Raw genomic sequence first — 23107 nt, forward strand, 5'->3', positions numbered from 1 at the left:
TGCTGCAACCGAAATTTACACAGTTAATTAGATAATTAATTTTAGTGAATGTCAATGAAAGGGAAATGTCAAAAACAAAGCAGAAAAATAATGTAATAGTTTATGTAATGTTTGTGGACTTAAAAAAACACCAATACTATGAATACTAAATAATAATAATAATAATAATAATAATAATAATAATAATAATAGGTATGTCTACTTGCAATTTGCCTCTTTGAAATAATTCATTTTTCTTCTGTGTTTTCCTTGCAGGACCAGCCTCTCAATCCTTACAAAGGCTTGGAAACCCAGGTTAGTTCTTTATTATCATGTCCTCTTCTTAAAGTCTTTATTCAAATTCTGGGGTGTTCTGGCATGCCCTTCCTTTGAAAGCCAGGATTTCACCTGTCATTACATCTTGACTGTGCCTTGTTGAAAAGTGTACTTTTTGTCATTTCTAAGGATGTCATTTCCACCTTGGAGGGGGAAGCAAACTATTTGTACCGCACTTTCTGTATCGTCTCTTTATTTCTTTGCTCATCCTCCCAGACAGATGGCACGCTGGGAAAGAAGACAATGGCGTCTCTTTTCAGATTTTCACCCACAGTGTAAAAAAAATGCATCGTGTGTCAGACGTTGCTTTTAAGGTCACCGCGACGGGAAGTGTTTCACAGATTCAGTGAGAGACAAGTTCAGTTTCTTTATTATTTATTAAACAAAATTTGGGACCACTTCACATCATAAAGTGGTATGTGGGGTGAGGGTGGGGAGAACAGAGTACAAGACAGACACAAAAGCTCTAGGCGTAATAAAATCAGTTCAGCAAACTCTGAAACAATAAAACCATCCATACAAACTCTATAAACAACAAAACAATTTCATCAGGCTTCCATAAACGACTGAGTCATATATTTGCGACCCTTCGTGTGATGGTGTCATTAAATTCCCTTCTTCACTTCTTTGATTGGGGGAGGGGGTGACAGTTATCTTGGTGACAGGGATGCAGCGAGATGGCACAGATTTAATCCATTTGCCTCAAGTGTGTCTGATATCTCGTTGGCAGTTAGAATAAGTATTTCTGCCCTTGCCTCCTGATCTCTTAGGGTGGTATCCAAAGCTAGTCCTACTGAGAGTAGACCCATTGAAATTAGCGGACTTGGCAAACTTAATTTCAGCAGATCTCCTCTGAGTTGGTTACAACCTTTAACTCTTATTGACAGATCTTTTGATGCCATTGGCTTAGCTGCTGTGATGTCACAGCAGCAGCTCATGGAAGCTGAAGTGCTAGCTACGACTTTAGAATCCCAAGTTCTAGCATTTCCACAGTCCACAAGGAAGCTGCTGTTAAACTGCTTCACCTTTTGCCCATGGGCAGTGGGCTTTAGAGGTTGTAAAATGGAACTTGGCTTGTGTGGTTTTCTTTGGGTATTTCATAGCTGCTTGTTGAAGAGGGAAGAGGATGGTTGCAACTTGTGCATAGAATGGCTTTTAAAAAGTGTACTGGCGGGAGTGGTGTCTACCACAACATTACCTCATCACTGAGAAAACACAACCTGCGCTACTACCGAGCAAAGACCTTTCCAAAGCTTTTTAGATGTGATTTCAATTCTGCCGAGTGATTCTGTCGATGCTACTTTTGTGATTTTGTGACCTCAGTTTATTTGGTCAGCAGTGGGTGTAGTGTCTGCGTTGTTGTATTTTAATCATTTTGTTCATTTTTAAAAACCACCATGAGAACGATTCAAGACAGTGTAAACCTACTTTAGAAACCAAAAAAGGGGCGGAAGGGTTTAAGAGCAGCATGCCTCTTAGGAATGGGGGACAGATTCAATTTAATTTGAATGTAAAAGTGAATCTGCCTAATAATTCACACTTTCTGAAACAGTACAATGGAAGCATCCTTCCAAACAGGAAATTATTTGCATTTTCCCATGCTGTTCTCCAGCCCAATAAATGTGTGCAAAAATGTGTGTACAGTGGTACCTCGGTTTACAAACACAATTGATTCCGGAAGTCTGTACTTAACCTGAAGCGTACTTAACCTGAAGCGAACTTTCCCATTGAAAGTAATGGAAAGTGGATTAATCCGTTCCAGACGGGTCCACGGAGTACTCAACCTGAAGCGTACTCAACCCGAGATATGAGTGTAATTGGTTCCAGAAGTCTGTTCATAAACTGAAGCGTTCATAAACTGAAGCACACTTTCCCATTGAAAGTAATGGAAAGTGGATTAATCCGTTCCAGAAGGGTCCGCGGAGTACTTAAACTGAAAATACTCAAACCGAGGCGTACTTAAACCGAGGTATGAATGTAGTGAGATCAATGGTCAGGGAATTCCCGTGAGTAGGTCCTGCTGCCACACTGTAGCTTGGATTCCTTGGAAGCATGGAACAAAAGTCATGTGGCAACTGTAAAAAAATGCCAGTTATCCAATTGGTCACATGATTGCTAATGGTGGTGGTTTGGGGAAAGGGAGCCAAAATGGCACCTAATCCCACTGAGATTGGTAAAATGGGTCTTCCCTGCCTCAGTTCCTCCCTGAACACAGCTAGGTAGTGTGTGCATGCATATAGTCGACTACAGTAGACATCAAGCATTTCAAAAGTCAAGAATTGCCGAGCCTGAGGCCTGTGGTTTTCCATTTAGCCACAGAGCGTGTATAAAATGTCTTTGGCATCTGCCCTTCTAATTTGCCTTCCCCGACCCGAATGTAGTTCAGCCTTCATGCGTATTAATTCCTTGCTAAGTGAGTGCCAAGGCGAATGCCAGCTGGCTTTCAAAGTCTTTGTGGTCCCCCCCCCACCTTTTTTTTTCCAGGAGGACATAAATATTTCCAGCAGGCAGAAGAAGCTGTGCTTATACACACACACACACACACATGCACACCTGTTCTTAAATAATTAAGATCGAGATTAAGTGTGTGGTTCTACTCATGGATAAGAGCAAATGGGGGAATTGCTGGGTGTGTTTCAAAGCTGGGACTTCTCAGCCAACTGTTTTGCTAGTCTCTTTTATTTGAGATCTATTACGGGGGCCGGGAAACAGTTTTTCATGTGTGCCGTCTTTGTATCTTGCGGTGCTGAGACCGAGTCAAAGCAGTTCAAAAGCAGGAACTGAGATCAAGGAGGGCTTACCGGGGAGACAAAACTCAAATGATCGTGTTTTGCATGTTGTGAAAGGGCCAGAGTTTGAGCATCAAGAGAGATGATCATTGGAGGCAAAAAGATAGATTTGTTTTTTGCTGCATTTTCTTCTTCTTTTCTGAAGCCATATTTCTCATGTTCAAAGCTGGCAGCAGAAAGTACGGAGGAGGAAATCTCCCATGGCTGTCAAGCAACTCTGCATTGGGTTCCGACTTAAACTATTGCACATACTCCCATGTGTCTATGTTTTGAAAAGAAGAACACATGGCAGGTTTGAAATGTTCGATGCAGTTGATTTTTTGTGTGTTTGTGTGCCTGTAGCAATATCTAATGTAAATCTATTAATTTTCCACATCACACATAAAACACCATATTGCACAACACATCAACCCCTTTGCTTTAAAATATTTTATCAAATTCTTACAGTTCACTCCAGTTTTCCCCCCCTGCATATTGCCATGAGGTCTCAGGAGGTTATAAACGCAATGTTCTTGAAGCATATAATCCAAAAATGATTGCCACACATTATAGAAAAGATGGGGATTAGTATTCCCTTTGGTCTCACGAATCTGGCACATCAGCTTTTCAGCCAGGGCTATTGTCCTTGTTCTGAATGCAACTGATTCTTGAAAGGATGTAAAGCCCTATTGCCTCTGGCTGCAGAAGTTTGGGGAATATTGGTGGTACTAAGCCAGGAATAGTAAACATGAAGCCTTCTAGATATTGTTGGACTCCAACTCCCATCATCCCCATATGCGATGCATAAATATAGGAAGGTGGACACCTGGCGTGACAGGAGTACAGGTGAAAAGGACCTAGGGGTCTTAGTGCTTGACATGCATCAACAGTGTGATGCAACAGTGAAAAAAACCTAATGGTATTCTAGGCTACATCAACAGAAGCAATAGTATCACTTGGCGTCCTGAGTCCAGTTCTGGGCACCACAGTTTTAGAAGGATGTTGACAAGCTGGAATGTGTGTAGATGAGGGCAACTGAGATGATCAAGGGTCTGGAAACCAAACCTTATCAGGAACGGTTGATGGAGCTGGGTATGTTTAGCCTGGATAAGAGGAGACCAAGAGGTGATATGATAGCCATCTTCAAATACTTAAAGGGCTGTCACATGGAGATGGAGAAAACTTGTTTTCTGCTGTTCCAGAAGGTAGAACCCAAACCAGTGGATTCAAATCACAAGAAAGGTGATTCCGACTAAACATCAGGAAGAGCTTTCTGACAGTAAGAGCTGTTGACAGTGGAATGGACTATCTTGGAAGGTGGTGGGTTTTTAAGCAGAGGGTGGATGGCCACCTGACAAGGATTGTTTAGCTGTGGTGGCTGCATTGCAGGGCATTCCATAAGATGACCGTTTGGGTCCCTTCCAACTCTACAATTCTGTGATGCCATGATGGGCGTCACAGTCCAACAACACTTGAAGGGCACTGGCTGCCTCTGTGCTAAAGGACTGGAAAGGAAAGGTAGATAAAAAGAAATCTGATTTTATAATTCCTCTAATAATCCATGAGTCCAATACTTGTGAGCAGCAATTTCAGGATAAGAGCATCATGGGACATTGCTAGTTGTCCACCAGCTTTAGTTTGCTGTTGGCCATGTTTAGGGCAAAGGGCTCTTGCACAGTGGTGGTTCATCTGCCTTCCATGCAGAAGGTCCCTGGTTTAGTCCCAGCATCTCCAGGTAGAGCTGGGAAAAACCTCCATCTGTAACCCTGCAGAGCCACTGTCCATCAGTGTATAGACCAGGATCCCCCAAACTTGGGTATCCAGCCGATTTTGGACTACAGTTCCCATCATCCCTGACCACTGGTCCTGCTAGCTAGGAATGATGGGAGTTGTAATCCAAAAAAATCTGGAGACCCAAGTTTGGGAAACACTGGTATAGACTATACGGAGGTAGATAGACCAAAGGTCTGGCTTTGTATGTATATGGCAGCTTCCCATGTTCTTCAAAGTAAATGCAAGAAAAAAAATCAAATCAGTTGATGGTTTTCCTTTAGGTCTTCCATTATCTACTCTCCAGATGAGTTAGTGGAGATTATCAGGCCATTTCTGATCTAGAATATGTTGCCAGTAAGGGGTGTGGGTGGATGAGTGAAAGGCAGCAGTTAACCATGCAGTTTGTACTATTAGACTAATAAATTGGATTTACTGGAAAATCTTACAATGATATAGTATTAACTCCCAACTCGTTGATGCTTCCAGAAGTCTTATTAATGTCAGTTTCATAAATATTCTCCCTTTCCATTTTTATTATTATGCTCAAGGCAATTTTCATCAAAACTGACAAATGTGTAACAGCAATGAACACATCAGCCTGTGAAACAATTACACCACAATATACACAGAACAATGGAATAAACTGAAACTGTTCATAATAATAAGACAGTAGACATAAATATCAAGACACTGATATCTGGTAAAAAAAAATTACTCAGTATAATAATCAGTAAAGCCAACCACATCAATCAAATTCCATGTTCCCAGGGATTGGCCTTTGCCACCCAGCAGTGGAGGGAGAGAGTAGCCAGAATCTCAGCCTTCCATATGACAGGAAATGATTTGCATGTGCATGTGAGACTGAGAATTTGTGCAGGAACTTAGGAGCCAATCAGTGTACACGCTGGGTATGTTATAGCAATCATCACAACGTTCCATTGGCAGAAGAGGCATTAGGCTGCACCATTAGCGAGGAAGAGTGCCCTTCCTGATCCCTTAAGGGATCTTGGAGGGTGGTGCTTCCTGTTCAGAAGCCCAGTTCAGGGGCTGATGGGCCAGAGCACCCTCTGCCAGTAGTCAGGTGGTGGAGTCTACCAGAATCAGTTTGCGCCGTAGGCAGACCCCAACTGCAGTTGACTCATATCAACCAGCAGGTGGGCTGTGTGGGTCAGGGGTGACCAAAGTTATAGTCCTGCAACAGATTCCCTATCCATGGTTTAACTTTTCTAAACTGTAAAAATTGTTAGCAAAGTCACTTGGGTCCACAGAGAAAAGAAATACTGATAAGTTTACTTAGGGAAACTGGAAGGGAGAAAAACCAGTGTATAATCCGAAGAGAAAGGAACAGAGAGGGGTTTTGTCTTTCCTACTTCAGGCCTTTTTAGGGATGCGGGTGGCGCTGTGGGTTAAACCACTGTGAGCCTAGGGCTTGCCGATCAGAAGGTCGGCGGTTTGAATCCCCGCGACGGGGTGAGCTCCCGTTGCTCAGTCCCAGCTCCTGCCAACCTAGCAGTTTGAAAGCACGTCAAGGTGCAAGTAGATAAATAGGTACCGCTACAGCGGGAAGGTAAATGGCATTTCTGTGTGCTGCTCTGGTTCGCCAGAAGCGTCTTTGTCATGCTGGCCACATGACCTGGAAGCGCTACGCCGGCTCCCTTGGCCAATAACGCGAGATGAACGCCGCAACCCCAGTTTCGGTCACGACTGGACCTAATGGTCAGGGGTCCCTTTACCTTTACCTTTACTTAAGGCCTTGTACATAGGAGGGAAACAGTCAACCAACAGAGGATACAACATAGTCAATCCAGAGCATATTGTGCCTCAATAAACATCATTCTATCCAGCCTGGTTGCAAAGGCCCCAGCCACCCACTCCAGTTGGCTGGTTTGCTGAAAACTCTTGTAAGTTAAACTAAACTAAATTGAAAACTAAATGATCCCTAAGAAAAATAAGGGCTTGGTGCTTGTTAGTTATCCCAGTGCCTTCTGATACTCTTCTGGGCCAATGTCCTTTGAGACCAGCTTTCCAAAATGGGAGCTCGGGCCTTGCTTTACAGTGCTTCCAATCCTACTTTTACAGTTGGTGATCGAGAACAGGAACTCCCTCATGGTGAACAAATGTGTGGGCCCTTGCTGGTGAATATCTTTATAGCCAAGGAAACATTTGAACCATGGCCAAAGCTCAAGAAGGCTGCATGCAGGACTTGCCCCAAAGAACCATGGGAATTGTAGTTTGTTCAGGGTACTGTGAGTTATAGCTCTGCGAGGGATTAACCACAGTTCCCAGGATTCTTTGGCGGAAGTCATGCATTTCAAATTAATAGTATGTACGCAGCCTAATAGGACAGCTGCGGGTCGTGTAAACTTTCAAAGTTACATAGCCCCTGCTCCTGTAAAACCTGAAAATAACTTTATAGAAAGCTGATACCTCAAATCTTGATAATAAAGCGGCAACAAATCAATTAAGTTTTATCAGTAAGCTCCAGATCGGCTTCATGGTAACCTTTCAAAGCTGCCTTTTTCTTTTGACTTTGAAAACCCAGAAACGTGTCATTTGAGAGCTGGAAGAAATGGAGGTCACCACCTTTTATTTTTGGCATCAAACTGATGACTGGCAGAAGCCCCCGCCGCCCCCGCCCACCACTTTTTTTTAAATAAAAAAAATTCATTTATCCCAATCAAAGAGTTTGAGCACATACAGCATTCTTCACAGGTTGACCTTTTAAAACTGTCAGAATGATATTAAACTGGGAGCATTATCATCTTATTTCGACTTGCGAGCCAGGGTGCCGTCTAAATCCTGCTTCGAATGGCGACTTTTTAATGTGACCTTTGGCAAGTTGCTTGTGTTGCAGCCTCACAAGGGCGTGGCTTGGAGTTGTTGTGTTAGAGGCAAAGCCAGAGCCTCAGAACTGCAGCCGTTGGAGAGGGTGGAAGTCACCAATTCCACCCAAGGAGCTGTGAGGTTAAGCTCTTGTTACGACTATTATTGCCGTTTTCTTAATTGCCTTCCAAGCAACAGTCACGAGGCAATTTACACGTTAGATTAGAAGCGGTTTAAAAAAACACAAAAACAGCCATTACCTCATAAAATAAAGTATGGTACATTCTCAAGAGACTACATGCTGAATTGGATGTTAACAACAAAAACTGACCCGATACAGAAAAAGAACAAAATAAATGCTATGAATAAAAAAATGAAGCCGTATTTCATTGGGACTTTCCATCTCCACGATAGATTTATCATAAAGGTAACAAATGGCCGACAAATGGAGGCAAACTCCGTAGGTTCAGCTGTATCCAGAGATACTCTTAATTTATAAGTCAGGTATTCCTCCCCTCCCCCCCCCCCGAAATTAGAATAAACATTGCTTTGTGGAACCAGATATTTAAGGACAAACCCTAGGACTGTGATATAGTCAAAAGGGCAGCTACTGATAGAAAAATGACAAGCGGTTTGCATATGAAGTCTGTATTTCACTCATCAGAAATTGGCAGAAGATGCAGTTTGGGCTGTGAACTCTGTTTTTGTTGTTGTTGGTTTTATTATTAAAGGTTTTCTTGATTTACAGAAATATATGCAATGTCTCTCATAACATTTTTACAGATCAGTTTCATTAGTTGAGACATTGGGAAGAAAGAGGGGGATAGAAGGAGGTGGGGGAGATGAGGGGGGGTCAGGTGACGGTGTTTCTATTTTACTTAATATACGGGGGGGGGTTGTCAGCGTCACTTGTGCAGGTTATCTGTTATTCCCTTGTGTTCCTTTGGTGGTGAGAGAGGTTGGGGTCGGCCTAGGGTATGGTTGTTCATTTGTGGTTGGCTGTAGTGGTTTTTGTTTCGTGTGTGAGTGGGGTGTGTGTGTGTTTTGGATCAGGTTAGCCATATTGATTTGTATGCTGTTGATGGATTTTTGTCATTGTCCTGTTGGGCTGTGTATGTGATTAAGGGGAACCATACCGGGGTGAAGTTGTCTTCTTCTATTTGTCCCCGTGTCAGTTTCAGCTTATTGGTTAATTTTTCTAGTAGGGCTGTTTCCCATCCTATTTGGTACCATTGGACCATGCTTACTCCTGACAGGTCTTTCCAGTGTATGGTTATGGTGCTTCTGGTTGTGGAGAGTAAGTGGGTTATGAGTTCTTTGTAGTGTACTTGGGCATTATTGTCTTGGAAAATGTTTAGTAAGGCCAATTCTGGGGTCATTTCTAATGTTTGCTTGGTTATTTTACTTATTTCCCGTATGGTTGTTGTCCAGAATAGTTGAATTTTGGGGCACTCCCACCACATGTGGAAATATGTGCCTGTTAAGGTGCACCCTCTCCAGCATTTTTGTGAGGTTCCTGGGCGTATTAGCACTAGTTTTCTTGGTGTTAGGTACCACCTGTAGGTGAGTTTCAGAGTGAGTTCTTTCCTTTTTGTTGATATGGATTTTTGTTGTTGTTTTATACTTTTTCTTTTCTTTTTCATTTTCTTACTGGACAGCTCTTTAAACTTCTTAATGATCTATTGAGATTAAACAGCAACAACATTTAACATAATATTAAATCCATACAAAGCAGACCCTTTCGACTAAGTCCCATTTATCTAGCTTGATAAAAGCCTGTTGGAACAAAATGCCCTTTTTTAAATATAAATATTTTTATTTTGTTTTTTGAAATTATGCAGCTAAGAAGATACGTGTAACAAGTTACAATAGCATTTCCCTGTAATCCCTCCATCTCTCTCCCTGACGCGGCAACGGAGTGGTGTTTTTAATGGAAGATGTTGTTCCAGAGCTGCAGGTGTGTGTGTGTGTGTGTGTGTTGAAGATGCCACACTGCAGAATTGTCGGTTGAGAAATAGTGAAGGGATACAGAGTTTTTATAAAGTCATCTGCATTTTGTTTACCCCTCGGGGCTTTCAGGTGTTTAGTGAACTTTTCCATTAATGCCGCTGTCCATATATTTTTGTCTGCATAGGGAGACAATTTAAACTGTCTTCACTTGTTTCCAGAAAGTGCAGATATCAGGCGCCTGAGCTTGGAAATACATTACATTTGGAGAAATTGCTCTGTAAAAAAATTTTTTTAATGTGACAAAATTGCATACAACTGAATATTCTGGAAGAAATTCTTACAACAATTTTGATGAATTTTCATAAGAGCTTTTTTAAAAAAAATCACAAGCTGATGTGGAAGTGTGCAGAACTGAAATTAAGTTTGGGAAAATGAGAAACGAAAATAGACAGATTCACCCATCCCTAATTTGCAGTTTCTATTAAGTAGCAAGGTGGATCCTGCAAGCCTAATGCCTACCCACCTCTGCCCTAAGCTTCAGAAGGGGATATTGGCAGCTTCCAGCGAGATGGCACCAGTGTGGGCGTTCTGGGGTCAACACACACGCTTCAGGTCAACAAGGACTTTAGCTAATTGGTTTATTATAATGGAAGCTCTTGTAAGCAAGTTTCTGCTTCATCACTTGCAGATATTGGACTAAGAAGGAGATGGGGGATTTTTATATATGCACAGTGCAATATTTAGCCATCAGTTAGTGTCATCTTTTACAAATGACTGTATCCAGCACTCCATCTGATCCACCAGCTCCATGCCTGGCCGGAGGTCCATCCTTCTGACCTCCACGCATTTGGTGAAGGTCTGAATTGTATTTGTGCAGGCTCCTCTGTGCAATCAGGGCTCCAGATCAAATGGAGTTGCCTATTCCAGTTGTGATGAAGTCAAAGAGCTGGGCCAGTGATGTGACCCAGGTCTCCCTTCTCCATCAACCTTAAGAACCTAAGAGAGTCTCTTGGGTCAGGTCAGTGTCCCATCTAGTCCAGCATCCCGTTCTCATGGCGGCCAGCCAGATGCCTTTGGAAAGCCCACAAGCAGGACTTGAACACAACAGCTCTCTCCCCTCCTGTGGTTTCCAGCAACCCACGTTCACAGGGGACTGCCTTTGACAATGGTGGGCTTCCTCTGCCTTTTGCTCCAACCTGTATGGAGGAAGGAAATATCATAAGAGACCTCTGCGTGCTTCCCTCTTGTTCCAGTCCACAAATCCCAAAGCTATAAAGTGGTGGAGGGGTGCCCATAAAGCAACTCCGCAAAGCCATCTGCACTTCATGGTAGCTGGTCTTAATCATTTTTCCAATCAAAGGCCGGTTGGCATCCTAATTGATTTTATATTATGTCCCTTACCAGAAGGGAGAAGGCGTGTGCTTACCAGGGCAGCACAAAGAGAGCAGGTCTATTCTTACTGCTGTATTTAATGCTGCTGCTAATCACGGAGATTAGGCTGAAACAATTACAACAGCTAATTAAAGAACAATGCGGGTTTTGGCATCTTTTTTGCAGACAGCACTACCGGGAATTCCTAACTCAGGCAAAGTAGAGATAATTAAAAATCGAGCTCCGGTTTCCTCGCACGGGCATCTGGATCATACTGATTAAACTGCAAACAAAACAAACACACACGCAAAAACAGATGAAACCAACACTTTGCAGCCTATCCAATTTCACTTGAAGGGCCTTTTGGACAATTCATAAGCAGGAAAGTAGAAAGGGAGAAGAAAAGGCAGGGAGACAGCCAACTCTCAGCAGCCAATTAGGTGACTAAGCTATGAAGACGGATTGTGACTCTCCCTCACCCTCTTAAATGCCAAACGCTGAGTATTGCGAGCAATGGAGCCTCGTGGAGCACTCAAAATCGTTGGCGCTGCTACTGGCCGTGTCTGGACAATCAGCTTAATAAGCCAAGAGAGGAATGAGCCTTTCGGCTGCACGTGCCTCTAGGGATGGATGGATCAAGCTCAATTCAGTCTGTGCCAGTTTTATGTGTGGCTGGTATTAAGTTTATTCAGTCCTGTTACGAGCTGCATGCGTAGTTCCTCTCCTCTTTCCCCCCCCCCCAAAAGTGCAAAGATCATTTGGCTAAGGAAAGCTACTTCCAATGAGTTGTTTGGATGCCAGACAATAGGAATCCCTGGTGTCCCAAAGCTCTGCTCTTTCCCCCTCTCCTTTTGTGCACTCTTCCTCTTCCTGGTTGCCCTTCCTTTTCCCCTCACAGTTAGGATGCAGCTTTCCTGTGGTGCCTCCGACCGAGATCAGGTATTCCCCAGAAGCTGCTTCCTGCAAATGCTGCTTTGCAATAAGTGAGGGTGGACGGAGAATCCCATTCCTCCCAAAAGGCAAATTTGAAAACTTTGCAAAGAGGCTTAGACAGCAGTTGAAAGCCAGACACTCATTAAGAATTCGCCATACTGTACAGTTAATTTATAGTGCAATGGTGTACATGTCTGCTCATAAATGAGTCTCTGTGTTTAATGGGGCTTCCTCCCAGGTTAGTGGATACGGGATGGCAAGGGGTTGGTGTTGGGGGAAACTGTGTTCTTGTCAGTGCTATTTTCCTAGAGAAAGAGGTGCCAGAATTCACCATGAACACCTCCCTTGTTCTCTTATTATGGCAATGGCACCCACCTGAGAGGTGCCAGGACTGAGTTCCGGTGAGTTCTGGCTGGGAAAAAGGCCCTGATTCTTGTGCCTTTAACAGCTGTATGGCTGTTCCGCAGGTTAAGCATTTTCTAGTATTGAAATGCAATTATGGGGAAAGCTGCTCTCTAATTTTGAGCGAAGACATGTCCTCCATGGCAGCCATGTTGTGTTATGCCCCACTCCCATCGCAGCTGCTTTCTGATTGGCATCCACAGGACTCTCTCAAAATTTGAAATCTTCCCACTGGTCGGAAAAGGTTGGCACCCCTTCACTTAGGTGATGGAACCAAGGACTTGCAGGAGTTCTTCAAGTGGAGGCTGGGGACAAGGGCATTTTTAGTTCTGGATTTCATGAAGTAAGCAGAAGGCTCGATTTGGACTGCTTCACAAGGCAGTTTATTCAATTTCTCCACTTCTGTGTGGCATGTGAACTTCCACATGACATCAAAGCCACTTCCAGAGAACTAATGGAATATAGCGCATGGTTAGAGTTTATTTCCATGTTATTTGATTCCAGGAGGGGAAAAAATTGCAGCTCCTTAACTCAGAAAATTGCTGGAACAGAGTGACAAAATTTGGGGTGCTATACTCGCATACGATTCTTCCCTGCTGTTTTCTTGGGAGAATCAGGGGGGGACAGAAGCACACACATGCAGAAAAAATGGGGGAGTAGTGACGTTGTCCAATGACACCGATTGTTGTGTCACACCCTGTCCATTGGTTTATAGGACATGTATGACGTTCCAGTATATTGTTCAAAAAACACAGTTCCATAGACAGCTACTGCAGTGAGGATGGAACATAAGAAAATGGGTCAGAAACACTAGCATTATAATCGGGGAAACTAATACAATATTCCCCACATCTGAATGTGTGGTGGTCTATAAGACTTCCTCCAATCCTATGTTTCTCACAAGTGCAATACTGCATTTTGGGGGATCAGAGTTTAAAATAGACATTACTAATGTTGCATGTCCAATATTTACATGCTTGTGTGTGTGTGTGTGTGGCACAAGGTGCTCTTAACATTGCTTGAAAGTATTTGAGCACACATCCTCTCATAAAATGGGACGGCTAGATTTACAAACCTAGCTCACCTTGGAATTCCCAGGGACGGCAGCAACGCTTAACATGCATAAACAATGGTGCAATATAAAAGATATTGATGTAAAAAGGCTGTAAATTGCTTTCCCAAATATATGCCTTCATGTCTCGTCCAATGCACACGATTACTCATATTTGTGCAGGGCAGAAAGGGGAGAACGTTAAGCCGTTTATCAAACAATACATAAAGCTCAAAAGCTAATGCAAAAGCAGCGGGTCAGTTCTCCTGGCAAGAGGGATAGCACACAACTGTGAAAAGGTATTGGCATGTTGCATTAATTCCCCACATTCAGCCCCCCCCCTTTCAACAGAAATGCTCAGAAAATGTCAACTGGATGCCCACAATCCAGTCATCTTCACCACCATCCAAATTCATGTAGGAGCAACAGGAGCTCCCAGCACCAATCCAATGCAGCAACAGAATCTGGCACAACGTACTGGTTACTGGTAACAAAGGAGGGAACTGCTGGCCATGTCAACCAGGTCTTGCAAATAATTCAGTTGGTTAGAGCACGGTGCTGATAGTGCCAAGGTTGCAGGTTCGATGCCCCCGTGGGACAACTGCATATTCCTGCATTGCAGATGGTTGGACTAGATGATCCTTAGGATCCCTACCAGCTCTATGATTCTGTGAATTCTATGATTCTCTGTCAATTTAAACAGCCCGAAGGGGACGACACCTACACCTCATTAGAAGGGTATAATTTCACTAATGGGCTGGTTCAAAGAAGAGTTTGAAGAAGAGTTTGGATTTGATATCCCGCTTTATCACTACCCGAAGGAGTCTCAAAGCGGCTAACAATCTCCTTTCCCCTCCTCCCCCACAACAAACACTTGCGAGGTGAGTGGGGCTGAGAGACTTCAGAGAAGTGTGACTAGCAGCAGCTGCATGTGGAGGAGCGGAGATGCGAACCCGGTTCCCCAGATTACGAGTCTACCGCTCTTAACCACTACACCACACTGGCTCTCACCACACTGGTTGACAAATGCATTGTCAACCCATGGTTTGCAGTATCAGTAGATTCCATACCATGCTGAGTGTTCCACATAGTCATACAGTCCATAGTTTATGCTCTTTACCTTTCCCCCTATCTTCCTTCATAATCCCCCAAGATTAATAATCCCCGGGTAGAGCAATGTCTCAAACCAGGGTTTGTCAGTTGAGGGTGCTGGCACTGATTTCCCCAAATATGGATTGCAAACAAACTTCAAACCATGGCTTCAGATCCTTGTTGAGCAGATGCTCACAAAGCATGGCTTGTCAGAGGCTGTTGGTTGAGAAATTCTGGGGTTCTCCATCCCTGGCATACATCAACAGTGGCTAGACCTGGTTTCTGCAGCTGAGGTTGTGTAAAGGGCATTTCTGGGCACAGCAGCTACGTGAGCATCCAAGAGTACTCCCAAAGGTTCCCTGGTTGCGATCTAGTCCAATGTCCTGCTCTGTGCCGGAAATCCAGAGCTAGGACACCCCTGCCAGATGGCTGTCCAGCCTCTGTTTGAAACCTCCTGCAAGGGAGAGCCCACCACACCCCTAGGTACTTGCTTCCTTTGCTGAGCTGACCATTGAGATGTTTCTCCTAATTTCCAACTGAAACCCACTTTTCTGTCTCTTATGCCCATTAAGGAAGTATAGGGGACTTTCTTCTGCAAGGTTCTAAAGATCTCAGAAGACCACTCCTCAGTAACCCAGAGCAGTGTGGCTGCCCCTGTTGTGCGGAATAGCATTCCTGCTGAAATACAACAAGGCACCCACTATCTGAGCTTTCCGGAAGCAGCTGAATACGTTTTTGTTTCGACAGGCTTTCCCAGCTGACTAAATGGGACTTTGCCATGAGTATCTATTTTGTATGCTTTTAGACTTGTCTTAACCGTCTTTGCTCTCTTGAGTGGGACAGCCCTTTGGGTATTTGAGCGCTGTCATTCCCACCTCCACCACCACCTCAGTCTTCTCTAATCCAGGCTAAACATACTCAGTTTCTTCAACCTTATGCATTTTTTTTTTGCACTGTCCGTTAATCCAGTTTCTGGCTGTGACTCTGTCTTCCCAGAGTGCCTCTCCTGTGCCTTTAATGTGAAATGGCATTCAGGATGTGCCAGCTGGGGAAAAGAGCCCCTGCAATTTCCAGCTGTGGGGCTTAGGAACAATTTTGTATTCCACTCCCCCCCTTTTTAACGAGATAATTGCAAACATTGGGGCCAAATCAGTGCTTCACTTGTGCCAACCATGGCCTGGACTCCTGCACTGTGTGTAGGAGGTGCATGCATTAGTAATCTGGCATGGACACACCAGTTGAATGTTTTGTATTTCCCAAGAAGCAGTGCTGTGTGTGTGTGTAGCCACACACACACAAACCCCTCTTTCTACAATGCTCAGAACAGCCTTGGGGGTTATCATAACAGTTTTGGCTGACTACTTTTGTAAAGGGGAAAAGCTGGCAGGAGGGAGGGAGGGACGGAATTGAGTTTCCACGTCCAACAATCTGGTCAAACCCAGTTCAGTTATGCCTCGTGCTGGCAGCAGGGAGCCCAGAGGAATTAAAGAGGCATGGTTTTCCTTGCTGGTTAAGCAGGTGCTCAAAGGAAGCTAACCACGCGAAGGAGGAACAACCAATAAGGTCTGATACTGTTGCGTGCCGAGGCCGGCAGACACACACCCTAAATAACTCACACCACACACATAAATTTTGTTTGGGTTTTTGGCATTAATTTTGGCCACAACTTTATTTAAATACAATTTTAAAATCTGAGTGTTGGCTTAGGCATTGGTTGATCTTCTGTCCCCCACTTGGGACAGGACCAGCTCCGACTTCCCTATCCGTATAGGGAAGTCAAGTAAACACCTCGTGGGAGGGGAGGTAGCTGTGTCCAGGCACTCTCCCCTCGACCAGAAATGTTCCCCAAGCCTCGTGCTCTGTAATGGCCCTAGCCCCCGCACCGTTGCGGGGGTGTACGGACTAGAGGCGTAGCCCCAGGATTCCTTTAACGGAAACTGGACTGCAAGAGGCCGAGAATATAATGGGCACCTCCTGTCAATCAAAAATGGCAACATACTTTTTACCCCATCAACCAAAAAGCCCCAATCACTCACGCTCTTTCATACACTAGACCCTCCACCACCCAGAGGAATATCTTTTGGCCCAGCCGCAACTCTCGCTCTCCCTGATAGGAGAACGTGATTAATAATATGTGGCATTTTTGCATGCGCATGAGTCATCCATAACCGCCGCTGGCCGTTTTCATATAGGGCAGAAACTTTTATTTCCCACAAGTAGCAGTGCCTGCTGTTGCTTTGTAAAACTGTAAACTCTCTCTCTCTCTCTCTCTCTCTCTCTCTCTCTCTCTCTCTCTCTCTGTGTGTGTGTGTGTGTGTGTGTGTGTGTGTGTGTGTGTAACATCCCATGCTTGTTTCTTTTTTGGAAATAGCACTGAAATGGCCCTCTCGCTCCAGTAGCTATAACATATGGGATAAAATATAAGCTGTATTTATGGGATAAAATATAAGCTGTATTTAAAATATACATTTATTGACAGGCTTAACCTTTCCAGATAATATTGCTTGCAAAATACAGAATATTAAGCCTATCCCCAGATTAAACTAAGCACTCTGAGATTGCTTGGATCGAAAAGGCCACCTGTTACAAAACTGGCTGCCGGTGAGAGAATTGTTGGGCATACCAATTATCCAGAGCTCTGATGAAGCAAGGAGATGCACTTTAGATCTGGGTATTCTGCTGCCTTATCCTAATATACCGAAGGAGAGAGGGGTGGTGGTGACATAACCCCAACTGTCTCATTTATTTATGTGCATTTGTATCTTGTGTTTCTTCTGTCGAGGAACTCACTTGCTTTCCATTATCTGGTCACCTATCCATTTACGCCATCCTTGCTGCTCAGAGATATATTTAAAACTGGCCTATAAAACATAAAGGAGGACTAGTAGAGGAACATAGGAAGTGACTTTGTACTGGTCAAGAGCCAAAATGATCAAGGGGACAGATCGACCCGCCTATGAGGAAAGGTTATGGTATTTGGGACTTTTTAGTTTAGATAAAAGGCAAGAAAGAAGTGACATGATAGGTTTCTAAAACATTGTAGGGTGTGGAGAAAGCAGCTAGAGAAAAGCTTTTCTCCCTCTCTCTTAACCCTAGAACTCTTGGACATCCAGAGAAACTGAAAGTTGGAAGATGCAGGACAGATAAAATTCCGTATTTACTCGATCCTAATGCGCCATCGAATCTAATGCGCTCCTCAAATTTCAGAACCTTGAAACCAGGCAACAAAAGTCTCTGCTGGCGAATGTAATCAAATCTAATGCGCACCTTAATTTTCGCAACATAATTCGGTCAAAAAAGGTGGGCATTAGATTTGAGTAAATACGGTATTTCTTCGCCCATCGTTAAACTTTGGAACTTGCTCACGCAGGAAGTAGTGAAGGCCACCAGTCTGGGTGGCTTTAAAAGAGGATTCGACAGATTCATGGAGGAGAAGGCTATCAATGGCTGCATGACACAATGACTATGCTTGGCCTCCTCAGTCAGAGGCAACATGCTTCTGAATACCAGTTACTTGAAAACGCAGGCGGGGAGAGAGGTCATGGGCTTGGGTCTGTCTTGCAGGTTTCCTCCAGGCACCAGGATGTCCACTGTGAGAACTGGATGCTGGATTAGATGGGCTGAAGCAGACCAACATTTTTCTGATGAAAATAGGGATGTCCTATTCAATACAGGTAATGAGACCCAGGTGGCACTGTGGTTAAACCACTGAGCCTAGAGCTTGCTGATCAGAAGGTCGGCGGTTCGAATCCCTGTGACGGGGTGAGCTCCCGTTGCTTGGTCCCAGCTCCTGCCAACCTAGCAGTTCGAAAGCACGTCAAAGTGCAAGTAGATAAATAGGAACCGCTACAGCGGGAAGGTAAATGGCATTCCCATGTGCTGCTCTGGTTTGCCAGAAGCGGCTTTGTCATGCTGGCCACATGACCTGGAAGCTGTATGCCGGCTCCCTCGGCCAATAACGCGAGATGAGCGTGCAACCCCAGAATCGGTCACGACTGGACCTAATGGTCAGGGGTCCCTTTACCTTATTCAATAATGATAATAATAATAATAATATTTTTTGTTACAGGTAGGTAGCTGTGTTGGTCTGACGTAGTTGAAACAAAAAATAAAAAAAATCCTTCCAGTAGCACCTTAAAAGGGAAAGGGACCCCTGACCATTAGGTCCAGTTGTGACCGACTCTGGGGTTGCGGCGCTCATCTTGCATTATTGGCCGAGGGAGCCGGCGTACAGCTTCCAGGTCATGTGGCCAGCATGACAAAGCCGCTTCTGGCAAACCAGAGCAGCACACGGAAATGCCGTTTACCTTCCCGCCAGAGCAGTACTTATTTATCTACTTGCACTTTGACGTGCTTTTGAACTGCTAGGTTGGCAGGAGCAGGGACCGAAACAACGGGCGCTCACCCTGTCACGGGGACCAACTAAGTTTGTCATAGGTATGAGCTTTCGTGTGCATGCACACTTCTTCAGATACGATAATAAAATAATATTTTTATCATTTATACCCCACCAGTCTGACTGGGTTGCCTGAGCACTCTGGGCGGCCTCCAACATAGATAAAACATAAACATTCAAAAAACTTCCCAATACACCGCTGCCTTCAGATATCTTCTAAAGGTTGCATAGTTACTCATCTCCTTGGCTCAGGGGACGCATAACTCCATACCCTCCAACATTTCTCCAGTGAAAATAAGCACGTCCTATTCCATACTCTCCAACATTTCTCCAAAGAAAATAGGGGTGTCCTAAGGAAAAGAGTGGTGCTTTTGAATTGTGGTGCTGGAGGAGACTCTTGAGAGTCCCATGGACTGCTAGAAGATCAAACCTATCCATTCTTAAGGAAATCAGCCCTGAGTGCTCCCTGGAGGGACAGATCGTGAAGCTGAGGCTCCAATACTTTGGCCACCTCATGAGAAGAGAAGAATCCTTGGAAAAGACCCTGATGTTGGGAAAGATTGAGGGCACTAGGAGAAGGGGACGTCATAGGACAAGATGGTTGGACAGTGTTCTCGAAGCTACCAACATGAGTCTGACCAAACTGCGGGAGGCAGTGCAAGACAGGAGTGCCTGGCGTGCTATGGTCCATGGGGTCACGAAGAGTCGGACACGACTAAACGACTAAACAACAACAACAAAGGAAAAGAGGGACATTCCAGGATCAAATCAGAAACTGGGACGGCTTCTGTAAATCTGGGACTGTCCCTGGAAAATAGGGACACTTGGAGGGTCTGCCAAAGTATGGAATTTTTACTCTCTCTTCCTTTCCTGCGGGCAACTCCCAGCTTGGCCAGGGATACTGGTAGTCCAGCAGCACCTACAGGGCTGCGGGTTCCTCATCTCCGTCATCATTATTGTTGCTGTTATTTCAATTTATTATTAATAATTTACCTCCCACCCTTCTTCAAGAAGGAACTCAGGGAGGCAGTGGTAACTCCTATGTGAAGTAACGAGCAACTTTCGGTGCCAGCTCGTTAATTGCCTATAAATCTATCAGCCTTTCATTATTAAAAAGTCGTAGAAGAAATCAGCCTCCTAGTCCTCTTCATATCATGGGTTTCTGATATTTATTTTAAACACCTAATTTTACACCGAGGCATTTTAATTAGTGTTGTTCACCCTAGCTTAGCTTCCCTCAAGCAGAAACTTGCTGGGATGAGCCAACGAAAGCTTCTGTTCATGAGGTAATCTCAAAGAAAGGTTATTTCTCATGTTAAGAGTAATTCTTGAAGCCTAATCAAATGTCTGGGGACAAGTAATAAGCAATAATTGGCAGTCTTGGCTGTTTGTAACTAGAAAGATTGATTCAGCCAAACCAAAAGAAGATATTTTTTTCCTCCTCTTTCTTGAGTTCTTTTGCTGCAGTACATTACTAACGTCATGGCTATTAATTGTCTCCAATATTCATTCCGTGGGGATTCCGGAGAACAGTGGTTCCATCAGTTAATAAATTCACATAGTTTGAGGAAAGTTTTAGTTTATTAGAGCTACAGTATGACTTATTTTTTTCCAGCAATTGGTTAGGAGTGAGATATTTTGCAGTCACCATTATACATATTTCTCTCTGTATTTTTTTTAAAAATTAAAAACCTCCCCAGGCAGCTAACATGGAAACCATGACATACAGATATGTCAAAGCAAATTAATGGAAGAGACACTTACTCGCATTCATTCTTTCACCCGTTCTTGGTGAAGCTACAGAATGAGTGTTTATGGCTGCTGGGGTCTGAAGCTATATCCACCCCATCTATTTAAAGCACTATTGTACCACTTTAGCCATCATGGCTTCCCCCAAAGAATCCTGGGAAATGCAGATTGTTAAGGGTGCTTAGGTTGTTATGACACACACACACAAAATTCCCCTCACTGAGCTTCCATTCCCAGAGTAGTTTAACAATGAATCCCTTTCCCCAGAGAACTGTGGGAATTGTAACTCTGTAAAGGGAATAGTGGTTTCCTCCTGACAACTCTCAGAACCCCTAACAAACTACAGTTCCCAGGATGCTTTTTGAAAATGCATTGGCTCAGGTCCAACCCTCTGGAGCAGCAGAAAACAAGCCTGCTCCTTTTCCTCAGTGTCTCAAACATGGTGTTGCTGTAGGGTATCACGAGAAATTTTAGTAGTCACTGCAAGCTACCACAATGATCAGGTAACTGATGCTCCTTTAAGTGCTTGCTTGCTCTCTTTTTTTCAAATAATATTTATTGGTTTTCAGATATTTTAACACAAAAAGCAAAGCAAAAAAGCAAAAATAAAACATAGTCAAAAAAGAAAAAGAAAAACATATCCATTCATCACATTCACATTCACATTGTGGACTTCCTCGGTTCCCCCGCACACTGGGTCCATTTATTACATCTAAATTAAGCAATTTTCTTTTATCATCTTAAATCATTCTGGCACAATTTTTCCATTATTTCCCAACCAGTTCTAATCTACTAAAACAAAAACAAAACAAAAACATTGAATACCCTCAACCTATAATTCATTAATTAATCCAAATCTAACTTTATTTTCCATCCAGCTCTTATTCTTCCTTTAGCTTCACATTTTATACCCCAAAATTTTTCCGTATATTCAAATGTTATTTCTTCTATCATACCTTTAACCACATTAGTCTAATTCTACCCCCCTTTCCCTGGACTCCGGATCTCCCAGATGTATCAACCAGCTCCATAAAACGTTCCAGTTTCAGAACATCTTAGTCAAAAAATAACCCATTGTTACTCCTCACCCTACTCCCACTGTATCACCACCTATCCACCACTCTCCTTTCTTTGTCCCCTGCTGACCCCCCCCCCCAAGTGCTTGCTAGCTCTTGAGAGGACAAGTTGACCAGTTGCCCCCTGGATTGGAGCCATGGGGCAGATCAGAGGGAGGGCTGTGCACGAATCTGTGTATAAATATTCAGTAATAAATAATCAAATAAGCCCACTGTTCTCTCTTCCTACCCCAAAGAGTGCATTTTTGCAAGGGACCTCTCAAACCTGGAGCTGGCAGTGTTGAGGGGCCAAGACAGACTGATGAAAGGGCCTTGTTCTCCCTCGCCCCTCTCTTCCTGCTAAATATGCACGTGGATATAAACATCAGAGCAACAGAATACCCTTTTGCGATGACTCATGAGTTCCGGGACTAGGTGTTGGGTACAGAGAGTGATCCTCAGTTCCTACGCCCAAGAACTCCCCCTACCCTATAATCATTTTTCTGCAGTTTCTTCACCACAATGAGTTTTGAGATAACCGCTTTATTTAAATTTTATTTTAAAATTTTACTGGAGGCAGGAGGGGAAAGTGTGCTTTTCTTTTTGTTCCCCGTTCTTTCAACAATGCCGCGTTTGTGCACTGGAGTTTTGGCAGTTGGTTAATTTTGAGCAAGTATATGTATAAAAAAAAGAGAAGGTACTTCCTGTTGATCATAAAGAAGAGCTCTGTCTTCTTCCAGAAAAACCACACACACACACACACACACACACACACACACACACACACACAGCACTGAAAAGCTGCACTGTAGTATTTCACAAATCTGTTTTTTGTCCACATTGTATTTTGGACCGCCGACAAGGGCAGTCCAGTCGCCCTTCTGCACAGGGTTTATTCAGAGACCGGCTGTTACAACACAACCGCATTGAATCTGCAGCTGCGGAACAAGGGATTCTTTCAGCCTCCAGTCTATAAATGTTGTGTTTTCCTCCATTGTGAGGAAGCAAAGCTCTGCCACTCTTTAAGGAAAGGAGGACGCTGGCCTAGTTTTCACTGAGACACTCAACCCAGGGCCAGGTTAAGATGGCAGCGTGAGAGAAAGGACAGGATGGTGCCCCCTTATTCCTAAAGCAGTCTTAAGCCACGTTTGCTATATACAGCTAAAGCACTATTAGACTACTTTAAACAGTTATGGCTTCTCCACAAATCCTCCTGGGACCTATAGTTTGTTATGGGGGCTGAGAATTGTTAGGAGATCCCCACAGTTTCCCCTCACAGAGCTACAATTCCCAGAGTTCCCTGGGAAGAGGGATTGATTGTCAAACCACTCTGGGAATTGTAGGGGGGGGGGCTTGCGTGAAAGGAATCACAGTCTCCTAAGAAGTCTCAGCACCCTTAACAGTTCCCAGGATGCTCTGGGAGAAGCCA

At 43.9% G+C, this 23107-nt stretch overlaps 1 protein-coding gene across 1 annotated transcript in view; it reads left to right on the forward strand.

Annotated features, from left to right (window-relative positions):
• XYLT1 (xylosyltransferase 1) overlaps window positions 1-23107 on the forward strand; it is a 175932-nt gene that overhangs the window by 56237 nt on the left and 96588 nt on the right. Inside the window, exon 2 of the mRNA XM_035130694.2 lies at window positions 256-294. Within this exon, the coding sequence (XP_034986585.2) occupies window positions 256-294 (39 nt within the window). The remainder of the gene's footprint in view (window positions 1-255; window positions 295-23107) is intronic.

This window comes from Zootoca vivipara, chromosome 14 (assembly GCF_963506605.1).
Source record: "Zootoca vivipara chromosome 14, rZooViv1.1, whole genome shotgun sequence".
NCBI lineage: Eukaryota > Metazoa > Chordata > Lepidosauria > Squamata > Lacertidae > Zootoca > Zootoca vivipara.